The following is a 14,520-nucleotide window of genomic DNA, read 5'->3' as shown; positions in this document are numbered from 1 at the left end:
TGTTCCCAATTCCTTTTGCCTTGCTGGCATCAGGCCCCTTCCTACACCTCTCATCTGGAGGAAAGTGATTACCTAGAGCAGGTGTGACAACTGACACAAGAAGGAGAGAGAAGCCCCACCAGGGCACAGCTGCAGGATCTCATTTAGCCCTCCAGAGGCTGTGTGAGGGAGCCTCTTATCTCCTTGCAGCCCAGGGACCTGAACCTTCAAGAGATGCTATCTGGTTCCAAGCGGGGGGATACAAGAGGTGGATGAGGTAAGACACAAAGGAACACCTAACAGTGCGTAGAACCAATAAGCACTCAGCGAACGCTCCCTCTGATTCCTAGGTAACTTGCCCAAGGCCGCAGTCATCATTGAGGACAGAACCAAGATTGATTTACCCCCGGTTAGCCCAATTAAAAAAACCCCACCTTTCCTTACTGGCTGCAGGTACCTCTTGGGATTCAGTTGCCTTCATCTTCCTCCTCGTCTTGCCTCCTGTTTGCGGTCACACCTCCAGCCTCTTTCAAGTCCACCCAGAGAGCCTTTTCTTTCCGTGTGTTGGAACGCAATGTTGACAACTTCCTGGCCTTCCAGTATAAGCAGAGGAGGGAGATGAGCAGAAGCAGGAGCAGGACGAAAGGGCAGATGAACAGGAAATAGACTAAAGGGGCCGAGGAGCAGATCCTGGAAGGAAGCGTGGGCTCTGCAACGAAGGGAGAAACAGAGAGTAATTCATCTCCAACTTATTTGTACTAATCAATTACAAACACTCCTGGGATTTATTGTTACAGGCAAGTATATGTAAAAATAATGGGGCCAAATAGCAGTGTGCCCCTGAAATCATGAGGAGCACAAGACTGAGCACCGGGGGAAGAGAGCTCCTGGAACGGGCTCTTCTAATGCAACACCCCCTTGCCCTGCAATTTCCAACCACCAGAGGTTCCAATGACCTACTTAAAACTAACAGCCAAAATGAAAAACAAAACAAAAAAGAAAACCTCTCCTTTAATCTTCTTTCCTCAGAAAAGATATCTATAATTCAACCCTCGTTCTCAACAGTGTTGCCAGTCCTGAATTTTTAACTGAGTTATTCCCACTGCTGCTTCTCCAACACACAGGCACACTCTTTCTCACACACACATACACACATACACACACTCTGCCCTGCACTCTGCACTGCCCTTATAAAACAATCGCACCCACAGTGAGGAGCCCCTTACCCCGCTGACCCAAGCCTGGCCCTCCCCGTGGGTCTCCCCCTTCCCTGGTCCCCTCCCTTCCACTCCTTTCCTCTGTTGCTCTGGCTGTGGCCACCACCTGACATGCTCCATGCATCTGAGCCTCTAGGTCCTTCTGGGCTAGCTCCGTCACACTTCCCACTCTCCCAGCTCTTCCTACCTTGCTGCAGGCACAGTTCTTCTCTTCCATCCCATTCTCGCTCAGTCCTTTGTTTAGGCTTCTTTAGTTCCCTTTTACTCGTCTCCTTTGTTCATTATAGTTACTTGAGTATGTCTGATAGTGCCATTTGTTTCTACATCCCCTACAGTGCCTAGCACATGTGCTCAGTAACTTTTGCTGATCTGAATTAAATTGGATTGACTGCAACCACATGGGCAAAAGATACTATATAAAGGCATGCTGAAGCATATGATCATCCCACAGCTGCAGTCCGCCGGGAAGCACTAGCAACAGACACGCACAGAGCACACACAAGCAGCCCCTGAGTGGCTCCTGGCCACACAGCCAGGGAAGCAAAGGCCCAGAGGACTGCAAACACCACAGGTTTCAGGCAACAGTCTATTGAAGCAGAAAGACACATGCTTAAAGAGACCAATTACTAAATGTAGTCTTCCAATTACATTTATTTATGACATGATATCTGAAATCAGGGCTGTTCTGAAATATTCAATGCTAACAGTAGCTGTGCTTTTACTGGAAAATTGTAATGACATAAGCAATTTCTTCTTCAAAGGTTAAGCTACAGGATTCATGGGATTATAGATGCTTAGAGATGAAAAGAGGTTTAGAGGTCATCTTGACCAAACTTCTGCTTCAAGAATTCCATTTTTGGCATTGCCGATGAATCTTACATGTTGAAGAACATCTCTTTGATGGAAGTCAAGAATGAATCTAGACATTCGCTCACCTCCTGCACTGTGAGCTCCTTGAGGGTAGGGCCTGTGTCTTGTGTGTCTTTTTCCTCAACTCTTTGTTCACAGGGTCTCAATGGAGCCTGATGAATGAATCAATTGCACAAGCACATTCCACACATGGGAACCCAGGGATGGCTGCCATCATGCTACACAAAGTACAGATCATCGCTGAACATTCGGCTGGCAGCTCTGAATGAGGCTGGCAAAGAGCTGCAGAGGTTCGTGGCCTGGATTTTCTCTGATCTCATTTGTATCCTTCATCCTAAATTTGGTTTTGTGTTTTGAATTGGTGAGCAATGATAAAGTTAGGTTTTGAATTCTTTACCATCCCTCTGCTCCACATCCTATCTGACCCCTCTTCCAATGACCCTGCTTGACTACAGTTATTCTTCCCCGGTCTTATCTGAGTACATCTGAAGGCCCACGGCGAGAAGGAAGCATAGACTGCAATGATGCAAGTGAATGGAGCCACGGAGTCCAGGTATTATAACCACTGGCTGTGGGCATTTGTGCAGAGTAATGAATGAGCACCTACTCTGTTTCAAAGAGAGCTGAGTTCAAATCCTCAGTCTTCAATGTGCTGTTATTGACATTGGACAAGTTACTTATCCTCTCTTAATCATTAGTTTCCTCATCAACCAAATAGGGATAACAATTTCTACAGCTGTGATGAGATCATGTATAATAAAGCATCTAATATCTAATGAAGTGCCTAAAGCATTTGTGGAGTCAGCAAGCGATAAATATTATCTAGAATGCTACTGAGAAAGCTAAGAAAATCACAGGAAACCTTCTCCCAAGAGAACAGAGAGAGAACAGGGCTGGAGCCTACAGATCCCTCACATAGGGACCCCAGGCTTGGCCATCTTCCTCCACAGGCTTTCTCTCCCTTAGATCTCTGGTCCCCCTGTCCTCAAACCTGGGTGCCATTCAGCAAAGACTGAAGTGGATCCAGGGGCTCTGGCTTCCTTTTCTACTCATGGGAGGCAGAGAATTGTGAGGTGAAAGTCCACAGCACCAGGTATTACAGTTGCTAGAATGGTGAGGTAATGATGGCGAGATGGGGCCACTACACAGGAGGTGGAAATAAATCTACTACTCTGCTTTTCAGCATGAAGGAACAGCCAGAGGGCTTGGCTATCCTGGTGGGGATGAGGCTGCTCAGCTTAGCGCAATCTACCATCAAAGGATGGCAAGGTGTGCCCCTTACCATGCTGAAGTGGCCAACAGCTAGCAACTGTTACCGCCTGTGCTGCTAAATCACCTCTCCTGGGAGGGCAGTGTTTGCTCTGGATCCCACAGTCACCATTTCCCACCATCTGCCTCTCACCCATATCTGGATTAGAATTAGTGACATTCAAACCATTAAGGTTTGGCATTTTGAATCAATCTGAGTAAGTGGCCAATGCTCAAAGTACAAGGCCTTCAAAACAAAGCCAAAAATGTAATGAGAGCACTTCATCATGAGGCTTAGTTTAGAATGTGCTTCCACCCACAACCAAGCACAGCAAAAGGAGCACTCCTTTTTGATATTTCCTCAGAGACACTGACTTCAGAAGAAAAGAGGTGTGAGATAAAGAGGGGGCTGCCAACTCTTACCGACTACCCAACCCCAAACATGCAGCCATGTGGGAGTTGGCTCTTGCCAAGAAATAAAAGTAGGGTAAGGTAACCTGATAACAAGTGCATCCCAGAATAAGTGAATCACTGACAGCATCCTCTTTCAACCCAACTGAAGATTTGCCTGCTCATTCTTTCATTAAGCATTTGTTGAATGCCATGTGCCAGGCCTTGCTGGAGGCACTGGGAAGCACAGGTAAGTAGCCTGGCATCTCCAAAAACTTCCATGTGATAGAGACAGACAGCTCCTTCAAGAATCTACTTCCTTCCCTTCCCTTCTCTCCTTTCCCTTTTCTCTCTCTCTTTCTTTCTTTCTCTTTCTTTCTTTCTTTCTTTCTTTCTTTCTTTCTTTCTTTCTCTTTCTTTCCTTTCTTTTCTTTCTTTCTTTCTCTTCTCTTTCTTTCTCTCTCTCTCTCTTTCTTTCTTTCTCTCTCTCTCTCGTTGTTGTTGTTTTTTTTTTTTTTTGACAGTGTCTTGCTCTGTCATCCAGACTGGAGTGAAGTGGCATGATCGTGGCTTACTGCAGCCTTGACCTCCAAACTCAAGCAATCCTCCCATCTCAGCCTTTTGAGTAGCAAGGACTACAGGCGTGCATCAACCATGTGTCTAATTTTTAAATTTTTTGTAGAGACACTGTTATCACATCTGGCCCAAGGCTCTACTTTCTAAATAGACTCTTACCCTAATAAAAGCTCAGAAATAGTAACAAGTACCACACCACTACAAATAATTCAGTTCCCAGGAAGCCTTACAGCCTGGCCTATCAATTAATCACAGACAGTTCTCTAGAATAAGACATTTATGTCTAGGGCCTAAAGGTAAGGTAAAAAGACTGAGGCAGCTGTTGTCCCTGCCATGGCTTAGTCATTGGTAAGAAAATAAGATAGAGAAGAAAAGGCAAGGTCCATTCTCCGAAAAAATGTCTCTTAACTTTCCTGCCTTTACTTGAGCCACATGCTCTACAATCCTATTGCGTGGCCCCTAAACCCAGCCCAAGCTGGGATAGCCAGATAGAGAGCATGGAAAATCATCTGGTAAGTGACCATAAGTAGCATATTATATTTGAACTGGATCTTGATAACACATAGACCTGGTACTCACCAGGAGTGCAATTACACAGTGATTCAGTAAACATTTGAGCATCCCCTATGTGCCAGGCACTGCTAGTGCTACAAATGAGACATCATCTTTGCCTATAGTATAGTCTAGCAGTGTGACAGATGTTAAACAGGTAACTGCAGGTGTGAGGGCTAAAAGAATAAGGGAAGTCTCTGAGGCAGTGGCAGTTAAGTTGCTGGGTGAGAGTGTTGACCAGGGAAAGATGGCATGGAGGAGCATTCCAGAAAGGAGATGGCGCATGCATGGTGAGATGTTGGACTGTCAGTCATATCTACTCTTCTATTAATCCTTCCTTTCCTTCCTTTCCTTCCTTCCTTTCTATCTCTCTTTCTCTCTCTTTCTGCTGGCTTTCTCCCCTCTAAAACATAAATGTGCTCAAATCTGTACCATCTTCAAACCAAAACAGAAAAAAAGCAAAACTAAAACACTTTCACTTTTTCTGGATAACTTTTGCCATTTTATTTTCTTCTCTCTTCCCCTTGACATCAAAGCTCTTGAAAGCACAATCTGCATTAACAGGCCCACTCTCCCCTCCTCAACTTGCTGCAGTCTGCCTTTCCTGATTACTTTTCTGTAATTGTCCCACAATGTCAAATCCAATGGATACTTTCCCACTGTTATCTTAATCAACCTCTTTGCAAGAGCTGAGTTGGTCAACTCTCCTCACCCTCTTGATACCCTCTCTGCCTTTAGTGTCTGTGGTACCACCAAATCCTGATTCTCTTCCCAGCAACCCATCACTCCTATCAGTCTCCTTCACAGGCTCTCCACTCCCTGAGAAACGGTAGTTTATCCCAGAGCTCCACCCTTGGGCATCATTATTGGCTACCAATGGATGACTTCTAATCTACAACTCTGGTGCAGATCCCATTTGGAGTCTTAATGTCTATTAGACAGATCTTTATCAATAACTCACAGGTACTCTGAACTCAATTCCAGCCCAGCTTATTCAAACTGAATTAATCTTCCCCTCCAAACCCCTGTCATATATTACCTTGCTTGGTAAATGACCCCACTATCCATCTAAGCTAGAATCCAAATGTTGATCCTTAATTCTCTCTTTCTGCTCATTTGCCCTCTATATACAATGAATCAGCCTCTAAATCCTGAAGATGACATCTCCTAATACCTAATGCCTGTTTTTCTTAGTCATCATGGGTACTGCCTTAGCTCAGGCTTTCACCTTTTCCCAACTTGGTTTCCAACATTTCATATACTTCTCCCCGCACTTGTTGGCCTCCCCTCCAATTCTTTCTTTCTTTTCTTTCTTTCTCTAGCTTCTTTCTTTCTTCTTTTCTTTCTTTCTTTCTTCTTTCTTTCTTTCTTTCTTTCTTTCTCTTTCTCTCTTTCTTTCTCTTTCTTTCTTTCTTTTCTTTCTTTCTTTCCTTTCTTTCTTCTTTCTTTCTTTCTTCTTTCTTTCCTTTCTTTCTTTTTCTTCCTTCCTTCCTTCCTTCCTTCCTTCCTTCCTTCCTTCTTCCTTCCTTTTTTTTATTTTCTTTCTTTCTTTCTTTCTTTCTTCTTTAAGATAGAGTTTCACTCTTGTTGCCCAGGCTGGAGTGCAATGGCATGATCTCGGCTCACCGCAACCTTCCCCTCCTGGGTTCAAGCGATCCTTCTGCCTCAGCCTCCCAAGTAGCTGGGATTACAGGCATGCACCACCACGCCCGGCTAATTTTTGTATTTTTAGTACAAACGGGGTTTCTCCATGTTGGTTAGGCTGGTCTCAAACTCCCAATGTCAGGTGATCCGCCCGCCTCGGCCTCCCAAAGTGCTGGGATTACATGCGTGAGCCACCATGCCCAGCCTCCAATTCATTTTAATGTGGGAACTTTCTAAAAGGAAAATCTGATCATGTCACCCCTGCTTAAACTTTTTCAATGACACTCCATCACTGTCATGATAAAGTTCTTCCTTCTTAGCTTCATACTCTAGACACATTTGGGATCTATCTGTACCTTCTGCACCTCACTGGTCTCATCTCTTGCCATTGTACCATAGAGACTGCAGTTCCTGCCATTCTCAGTGACCAGGAGTTCCCCGAATATAACATGAACTTTTACATCTTATTATCATCTTGCATACTCTTTCATTTTCCTAAAATAAGTTTCTTCCTTTTCATGAGCCCCAGACTCTGGGGAACCTTCCCAGATTGCCTCCCTACCTAGCTCTTCACCCCAGCCCTGCCTCTGTTGTTCCCATAGTCTATGGGAAATACCTCTTTGAAGACACCTATTATGTTGGACTTGATTTCTCCCACTGGACTCTAAGCTCTGTTGGAATAGACTCTGTATATACACTTTGTGCCCTCGAGAACCTCATACAGTTATTGATTAAACAAGTACCATTATTTTGTCACATAGATGTACACATGTAGGTGTGTGTATACCTGTGTGTATATGTATTGTGCCGCATGTTTGGAGGCATAAGGGGAGAAGGAGAATTACATTTGCTGAGTACTGACCATGTGCCAGGCACTGTACTGGATACTTTATATATATTTATATTATGATCTTCATTTTATAGAAAGCTGAGACTCACAACGAGTAACCAGAGTATGATTTCATAGCTGCTATTGGTAGTAGGAAGCTGTTATTTGAGCTTAGGCTGGTCTGATTCCAGCCCCTGGGACTTTTTATCACCCACACTGCCTCCCTGACTACCAGAAAGGAACAGCCAGGTAAGAGGAGCCCAGATGCTACATTACAGGGATTTCCTTGGAAATCCTCAACATTCATTACCCTCAAAACCCTCAGTTTGTCATGACACAGGCTTTCTGAAGAATACAAAGGCCACTCAATTTTTTAATGTTTTCTTTCCAGGTTTATCTTTTAAAGACCATATACCTGTTTTACAAGGATCTCACAAAGATTAACAATATGTATGCTGTGAAGGATCCATCTGCCTCAGAGAAGACATGCTTTTCATCAGATTGTATACTTTTTACAGTTCTTATCTATTTATTCTACTGCAAAACCTGCCGATTCTACAGACTCTATGAATTCCACTGGGAAAACATGTACGGAATGTGCTCACGAGTATGAGACTTCCTGTAATTGTTGGAAAGAAAAAAAAAGGCTGATAGAAAAAACATTTCTGCCTGGCACTCAGGAGAAAACTTCGCTGAAGAATGAACACGGAAAAACAATGATGGACCCCCTCAAGGAACAAATTGGATAGCCTCACCTTCCCCTCTGGAAGCCCTGCTGGGCTGGGATGCACCTATCCCTGCATCTTAGATGTTCCCATATGTTCTCAACAGCATTCTGTCCTTCCCAAGGAGTGTCACTAAAGCTAACTGGTGTCTCAGGATTGTTACCTTTATTGATGATTTTCCCTTTATGCTTCCTGGTGTCTGGCACCAAGACCACACCCCTACTTCTCCAATGGCCACTTTCCCTCAGTAAGCTTAGCTTATTGCTCACCTCCCACCTTCTCCTTGAACCCCAGCAGAAAGACATGGACCTGTCAGATGTCTCCTGATACTTAAGCGTCTGTTGCCAAAACCCTCATGTGGACCTTGTTTGTTCACAATGAGTTACTATTGAGAGAGATAGCAAAGTCATCTTCTTTTAGGGAACCTGAGAAATTGTCTTCAGTCTGAAGAAGGAGCAAAAGATAGGTGAGAGGGAGAGCATAAGAGGAGAGCCATGTATCCTCCTGACCATGAGCTCACGGTAGATAAACCCCCGGTTACCTGAAGGCAGCACCGTGAGCACCATCCGCTGTGACTCATCAGATGCTTGATTAATCCACTTGCTTGGGTGTCCATGGAGCTTCCATTCTGCCACCCTACACCAGTACATTCCTGCATCCTCCATCTCCACCTGATGGAAAGCTTCAGGACAAAGTCTGTAGGGGATGAACGGTAAACAGTGCAGGGTGCCTCCTAAGCCCCTCTTCCCCATACTCCAGCAAGCCATCATGTTGCAAGTGCACCAGCATTTTACTTCCAGAGTTTTCTCTGTTCCAGTACCACATCACAGAGTACAGAGCGGCTGGGCTGCCTACACTCTCCAGGCTGCAGTGGATGGCCACCTCTCTGTTCTTGGTCACATTTTTGGTCCAGTACACTTTGGAGACACGTACCTTACTTCCTAGACAATAAAATGGCAGTAAGTAATTAGAGAATGCAGATGTTCAGATTGGATACCACCTCTGAAAAATCTAGTTCTCACTGGGAAACTCTTACATTCTTTAGACATCAGTGCATTTATTTTATTTTTATTTTTTTGAGACAGAGTCTTGCTCTGTCACCCAGGCTGGGGTGCAGAGGCACGATCTCGGCTCACTGCAACCACTGCCTCCTGGTTTCAAGCAATTCTTCTGCCTCAGCCTCCCAAGTAGCTGGGATTACAGGTGTGTGCCACCATGCCCAGCTGATTTTTGTATTTTTAGTAGAGATGGGGTTTTCACCATGTTGGCCAGGTGCTCTTGAACTCCTGGCTTCAAGTGATCTGCCCACCTCAGCCTCCCAAAGTGTTGGGATTATAGGTGTGAGCCACGGCGCCCGGCCACATTCATTTTAATCCTTGTCCTTGGTCCCTGTTTTTTCTCTCACATTTGCCAGAACATTCACTGCTAGGAATGAAACCAGTCTCTTTCCTTCTTTAGCCCAACTGCTTGCCTGCTGGACCCTGCCATTGAAAACCACACAGCTTCTGCAGGGCCCTCTGCCTGCTGCTTTTATTTATCCTTGATTCACTCCTCCTCTACTTCCCAAAGTGGTCATTTACAACTTTCAGCACCTCCCTCAAGCCATGATTCCACCAGGACCCCTCATTCTTAGCAAATTACTCTCCTCCCATCCACCCAGATATTACCTGGGTGTTAGACGCAGAAAGAGAGGAGGCCATCCGAGAGACTGAACATTTGATTGCAAGGTGTTAGAAAGCCATCCAAGGGAACTATTTAGATGACTGGATTAGACTAAGTTTTAAACAGATTTTGACATTTACCTTTTTCCCCCTTGCTAGCCAGCAGGTGAGGATTTAGAATGAAGGCTAAAGTAGTTACAAACAAAATAAAGAAATTATAGCATGCATTACTATAATTATACTACAAAACACATTTATTTATTTATTTATTTATTTATTTATTTATTTATCTAATTTATTTTATTTTTATTTTTTTGAGATGGAGTCTCACTCTGCCGCCCAGACTGGAGTGCAACGGCACAATCTCAGCTCACTGCAACCTCTGCCTCCCGGGTTCAAGTGATTCTCCTGCCTTAGCCTCCCAAGTAGTTGGGATTACAGGCAGGGGGCTAATTTTTGTATTTTTAGTAGAGACGGGGTTTCACCATGTTGGCCAGGCTGGTCTCGAACTCCTGACCTCAGGTGATCCACCCGCCTTGGCCTCCCAAAGTGCTGGGATTATAGGCATGAGCCACTATGCCCGGCCCTAACACATTTATTAATCTGTCTTTAAGAGAATAATTCTGTCTGATCTTGGACTCTTTCTTAGTTACCATGTTTACTCTCTCCTTCATGGAGAAGCACGTGGAATATTAGCTTATGTGATACTGTTACTGTTTCCTTGCCTCAAATTACTTCCTATTTTATTGTGATCTGGCTTCCAATCCCATCACTATACTTGGCCAGGGCCTAATTTCCCAGTTCAAGGGACCCTCTAGTCCTTTTCTCTATGTGGTTTTTTTGTTACTGGAGTCCATTTTCTCCTTGAAATTGACTTCTTTTTTTCCAACCTCAGAGAAAATATCCTTCTTACAACTCTGACCAGTCATTCTCAGCATCTTTCTGGGGCCTCTTCGTTAACTTGTTCCCTAAATGACGTGCACAACTAGAAGTCCACAGCCACGCCAAGCCCCCAGGTATGTTCTGCTTGACACTTGCAGTATTTTAAAAGAACTGGGCCCAGGCGCAGTGGCTCATGCCTGTAATCCCAGAACTTTGGGAGGCCAAGGCAGGTAGATCACGAGATCAGGAGTTTGAGACCAGCCTGGCCAATATGGTGAAACCCCGTCTCTACTAAAATTACAAAAATTAGCTGGGCATGGTGGCGCATGCCACCAGTAGTCCCAGCTACTCTGGAGGCTGAGGCGGGAGAGGAATTGCTTGAACCCGGGAGACGGAGGTTGCAGTAAGCCAAGATCACACCACTGAATCCAGCCCGAGTGACAGAGCCAGACTGTCTTAGAAACAAAAAAAGAATGAATTAGTTGTGGACATTCTTAAACTGGGAGATGTTACCAAAAAAGATTTTAGGCATCTGTAGATATGCAAAAAGATCTGACAACACGGAGTCCACATTTGTACATGGGAAGCACTTGAGCTAAGCAGTGGCTGCCTCCTGACGAGGGGCATGCACATGTGGTCAAGGGTTTGGCATGGATGACTGGGAGACAGAATGCCAATCACACAGATGGGAAATGCAGAAGTACAAATGAGCATGGTGAGATGGCAGAGATGCTAAGTGCAATTCAGGGCATGCTGAGTATGGGGGCATCCAAGTAGAAATGTACAGCAGGCAGTTGGGGATGAAGGCTTGGAGCTCAGGAGATCAGGACTAAGCACAAAATCTCAGGGTTATCATCTAGAACGTGGTAGTTGAAACCAGGGCAGTATTTAAGAAATTCTGAGGAAAGCAAAGAATAAGAAGCAAAACAGGCCCAGGATCTGTCCCTGAGGAACACACACATTTAGCAGGGAGAAGAAGGGACTTGAAGAACATAGAGAAGGGAAGCCAGAGGGCAGGAAGAGATCCCATACCAAGCTGCTGTTTTGCCCTTGTTGTCCCACCAGACTGGGAGCTCCTTAAGGGCCAGGGCTGTGCCTTCTTTATCTTTGTATTCCATTGCCTAATACATAGTAATGCTCAGTTATCATCCTTTTTTTTTTTTTTTTCTTTTTTTCTTTTAACATTACCTTGAAAATAGTATTTTAAGCACCAAATGAGATCAACTTCTCTGCATTGTGCTGTTGGATCTTGGCCAGTTCCCGAACCTTGGCTGTGACGTTCATTTAATTTTAATCAACACTGGAGGTGACCTAACCTATGCTGAGAGACCTAATCAACCCTGCCCGCATTTAGACAGCGGCACTCTTAGACCAGTGCGGAACTTCCATTGCATTTTTAAAGATCTCCTGAGGAAGAGGAGACTCCTTCAGTAAGCCGTTCCAACAGTTAACTACTCTTATTTGCCTTATGTTTAGGCAGCTAAATGTTGAGAAGCAATTTCTCCACACATCCCCATAGAGTTGTACAGTTTCTGTTCACAGTGGGAGAAATATGCTTCGTATTACTCTTTCTCTGCCAAATTACAGTACAGCCCCACTGGAATGACACAGCTTGTTATTATAGAGATCTGGAGATACGATACCCTGGGTAGCTGCATAGACCAGGCTGCCAGGCTGAGAAGTGAACCAATCAAAGGGATCTTGCTTCTACCTCAGCTCCCCAAAACCTCAGATTGAATCACCTTAAGTGACCTCCCCTCCTTTGGTGGACTACCCGGTCCTGCAGTCATTTGTAGGTGGACACTGTTCCTATGACTTTAGGTCATATTTTTACTCCCACATAATCACTCCATAGAAGAGCTGCCCAAGAGAAAACAGCCATCAGACAGACAGACATTGTGAGGATACACCCGCAAGGTTTACCTGTGGGCTTGAGTTTCAATTCTGTTAGTCCTGACTTCTTTTCTCCAAGCTTGTGCCAAGTGCCATTTGTAGACAGGAGCCATTCCTCCACAACACAGTGGTATCTGCCCTGATCGCTGTCTTCCACATTCAGAATGTGCAGCTGAAATAAGTCTTGGGAAACCTTCTCAGTATGAAATTTTTGTTTTCTCCATGGGGTGTGAAACTCATCCCCAGTTTTTATAACATTGGTTTGGTCCACCTCCAGGATCTTTAGCCAGGAGGCATTAGTGGAAATAGGAGAAAAATACCAACTAATGGCTAACTGAAGGTTTCCACTGGACCGGGACAAGATGCTACATTCTATATCAGTGTTGGAGTTGATGGAGAGCTCTTGGACTTGACTCCTTGAATTCACTTTTAGCTTGCTATCTAAATTTAAAAAATGGAAACAGTTACTTTGCTACAAAACAGAAAGTTAAGGTAGTCGAGACATTAGAGGTCAAGTATGATACTGCATCCTCCCGCCATCATATGGGTGAACTCCCTCTACAGTAGCCCCGCTCACTGCTCATCCAGCTTGAACAACATCACTAGCTGACAAGGCAGCCCATTTCATCTTTGGACAGCTCTGCCACTCCAGAATGCTTTCTGATATCAAGTTAAATTTTATCTCTTCATGACTTCCATCCACTAGTCCTAGTGCCACCTGTGCTTGGTAGGGGTGGTGTGGTAGAGGGAATGTCACACAGACAACCCAGTATCTCTCTTCCACATGATACTGTTTCAGTATTTAAGCACAAGCATCTCTTTTGTCATATTTCATGTATCAGATTGGGAGAAAGTGGCCCTGTTAATGCTGTGTTTGTGTGTTTACTATGCAGAGTATTTCTGGATTCACAATTTTCAAACTCTAGTTGTATCTGCCTTCAAACAGGGGTAAACAAAAGGAAGTTGTACATGAGTGATTAAAACTGTGTGCATCTTTGCGGCCACTTAACTGTAGAAACATCGTATGGATGTGGAGTCAACTAATCTTTGACCCCAGCAGCTTTTCTGCTTTGTCAGAAAGATGAGTGACAATCCTTGTTCCCAAGTCTGCTTCTCATGTCTTGCTCACATCACCCACTCTACTTTTGTAACTGCTTATTGATGTTGCCAGTAGGTCTCTTTACTCTTCCTTCAGCAAACATTTATGAAGCACACACTATATTATGTGCCAGACAATTCCAGGCCCTGTGGATATCTTCCCTCAGTGGCTCACACTCTAGAGGGAGACAAGTACAGGGACAGAGGCTTAGAGATGGTGCCAAGTGCCATTTGTAGACAGACAGCCACTCTACCACAGCACAGTGATATTTGCCCTGATCTCTGTCTTCCACATTTAGAATGTGGAGCTGAAATAAGTCTTGAGAAACCTTTCTCAAGTATGAAATTTTTGGTTGTTTTGTTTGAGATGGAGTCTTGCTCTGTCGCGCAGGCTTGAGTGCAGTGTCATGATCTTGGCTCACTGCAACCTCCACTTCCTGTGCAGAGTGATTCTCGTGCCTCAGCCTCCTGAGTAGCTGGGACTACAGGTGCACACCACCACGCCTGGCTAATTTGTGCATTTTCAGTAGAGACGGGGTTTCACTATGTTGGCCAGACTGGTCTCAAACTCCTGAAGTCAAGTGATCCGCCTGCCTTGGCCTCCCAAAGTGTGGGATTACAGGTGTGAGCCACCTCTGGCCTCAGTGTAAAATTTTTGTTCCTCATGTCACTCATGTTAAGTCAGAGGTATGTAGAAGTGCCTATCTGAGCACACAGCACGGTCTCCTAGCCCAAATACAGGAGCGAGGGGAGACTTCCTGGAGGAGATAATTCTGAGCTGAGTCTTAACGGTTTATAGGAATTATTCTGATGGAGAAGAGGTTAAGGATTTCTGCACAAAAGATGCAACTTGACCAAAGATTTTGAAAGTAAGAGGGAACATGGACCATTGAGGAGCTGCAAGTAATTCAGTGTGGCTGAAGCTCAAATTCACGATGGAAAGTTGAAGGAGATGA

General features: G+C 44.6%; 1 protein-coding gene across 1 annotated transcript in view; it reads right to left on the bottom strand.

Annotated features, from left to right (window-relative positions):
- The window catches only part of CD101 (CD101 molecule), a 35,191-nt gene that overhangs the window by 2,027 nt on the left and 18,644 nt on the right, over nt 1–14,520 (bottom strand). Inside the window, 5 exon segments of the mRNA XM_010367897.2 lie at nt 414–688; nt 8,572–8,707; nt 8,710–8,756; nt 8,759–8,971; nt 12,497–12,907. Of these exon segments, the coding sequence (XP_010366199.2) occupies nt 447–688; nt 8,572–8,707; nt 8,710–8,756; nt 8,759–8,971; nt 12,497–12,907 (1,049 nt within the window). The 3' untranslated portion in view covers nt 414–446.

This window comes from Rhinopithecus roxellana, chromosome 8, assembly GCF_007565055.1.
Source record: "Rhinopithecus roxellana isolate Shanxi Qingling chromosome 8, ASM756505v1, whole genome shotgun sequence".
NCBI classification, from domain to species: domain Eukaryota; kingdom Metazoa; phylum Chordata; class Mammalia; order Primates; family Cercopithecidae; genus Rhinopithecus; species Rhinopithecus roxellana.
The sequence above is the reverse complement of the archived record's forward strand: the minus strand, read 5'-3'. Positions and strand labels throughout refer to the sequence as shown.